Source organism: Salvelinus namaycush, unplaced genomic scaffold, assembly GCF_016432855.1.
Source record: "Salvelinus namaycush isolate Seneca unplaced genomic scaffold, SaNama_1.0 Scaffold624, whole genome shotgun sequence".
Taxonomy (NCBI): domain Eukaryota; kingdom Metazoa; phylum Chordata; class Actinopteri; order Salmoniformes; family Salmonidae; genus Salvelinus; species Salvelinus namaycush.
The window spans coordinates 103,191-105,000 of record NW_024061336.1 but is presented as its reverse complement, the minus strand read 5'-3'; the positions used below and the strand labels follow the sequence as shown (position 1 = coordinate 105,000).

Genomic DNA, 1,810 nt, shown 5'->3' with positions numbered 1-1,810 from the left:
CTGTGTGATCAGTGTAATGTAACGTTGTTCTGTCCTGCTGGTTTCTACTCCACACCAGTAGGTCCCAGTATCATCTTCAGTCAGGTCCCTGATGGTCACTGTGGAGAATCTCTCTCTTCTGTTGTCAGACACAAAGAAACGACCAGCTTCTGCAGTTGTCTGGTGAGCAGCGATCATATTAACACAAGTCTTGAAGTCATTGCTTTCCTTGCAGAAATACTTGGTGCTGTCCTCATGGTCCTCTGGATAGTTGCATCTGATGGTAGCTTCTCCTCCCAGATAGGCCGTCTCTGTGACTGACTTCTCACAGCAGTCATCTGTCAATAGGAACACACATCACAACCTTAGTCTAGTACTATAGACTGACTTCTCACAGCAGTCATCTGTCAATAGGAACACACATCACAACCTTAGTCTAGTACTATAGACTGACTTCTCAGAGCAGTCATCTGTCAATAGGAACACACATCACAACCTTAGTCTAGTACTATAGACTGACTTCTCACAGCAGTCATCTGTCAATAGGAACACACATCACAACCTTAGTCTAATACTATAGACTGACTTCTCACAGCAGTCACCTGTCAATAGGAACACACATCACAACCTTAGTCTAATACTATAGACTGACTTCTCACAGCAGTCATCTGTCAATAGGAACACACATCACAACCTTAGTCTAGTACTATAGACTGACTTCATTGACTAGTGGTACTGATCATGTGATAACATATGTAGCTAAATTCATTTAATAAAGTTAAAGTAAAGGTCTCTCACCCTTCTTCACATCCAGCTCTACCTTGGTATAACTGTCAGGTATAGCAGGTTTGTCCACTCCACACCAGTAGGTCCCTTCATCTTGTCTGGTCAGTTGTCTGATGATCACCTTGAAGTAGTTTCCTCCAGTGACGTCATACAGAGAGAATCTACCACTGTGTACCCAGGTGTTCTTCAATCCAGTTCTGATTTGATCCTCACAACTCCAACTATACTTCCCCACGCAGAAATATTTCTCATGACTTCTTTCTTCTGTGGAATAATCACAGTCGATGATGACAGTTCCTCCAGAGTATCCTGTCACTTTGAAGGAGCTCAAACAACCTGTCAATCAGACAAGAGGAATATTTTATATTCCTTTGTTTAGTGTTTTGTAATACTAATGTACTTACGGTTAGGATTCCTATACCAGTACACACACACACACACACACACACACACACACACACACACACACACACACACACACACACACACACACACACACACACACACACACACACACACACACACACACACACACACACACACACAGTAGTGTTTCCTTATCTGTAGTAGCAGCATTTATAATAAGAATAACTGGATGTTGTTACATTGACATAGAGAGTTATAACAAGCTTATTACCTGTCATGAAGGAGAGGATAATGACTATCAGCAGGATCCTCATCTTGTTGTGTTCCTGGTTGGTCCAGGTGTCTACAGGTCCTGATATAATGCTGTGTTCTCTCCAGGTTGGTCCAGGTGTCTGTAGGTCCTGATATAATGTTGTGTTCTCTCCTGGTTGGTCCAGGTGTCTATAGGTCCTGATATAATGTTGTGTTCTCTCCAGGTTGGTCCAGGTGTCTATAGGTCCTGATATAATGCTGTGTTCTCTCCAGGTTGGTCCAGGTGTCTATAGGTCCTGATATAATGCTGTGTTCTCTCCAGGTTGGTCCAGGTGTCTACAGGTCCTGATATAATGCTGTGTTCTCTCCAGGTTGGTCCAGGTGTCTATAGGTCCTGATATAATGCTGTGTTCTCTCCAGGTTGGTC

General features: G+C 43.1%; 1 protein-coding gene across 1 annotated transcript in view; it reads right to left on the bottom strand.

The window, feature by feature from the left end:
• Positions 1-1,445, bottom strand: part of LOC120042156 (polymeric immunoglobulin receptor-like) — a 33,025-nt gene extending 31,580 nt beyond the window's left edge. The window contains exons 1-3 of the mRNA XM_038987017.1: positions 1,403-1,445; positions 778-1,101; positions 1-317 (exon numbers count right to left, since the gene is read on the bottom strand). The exon at positions 1-317 is cut by the window's left edge and continues 19 nt beyond it. Of these exons, the coding sequence (XP_038842945.1) occupies positions 1-317; positions 778-1,101; positions 1,403-1,445 (684 nt within the window). The remainder of the gene's footprint in view (positions 318-777; positions 1,102-1,402) is intronic.
• Between the last annotated feature and the right edge of the window lie 365 nt (positions 1,446-1,810).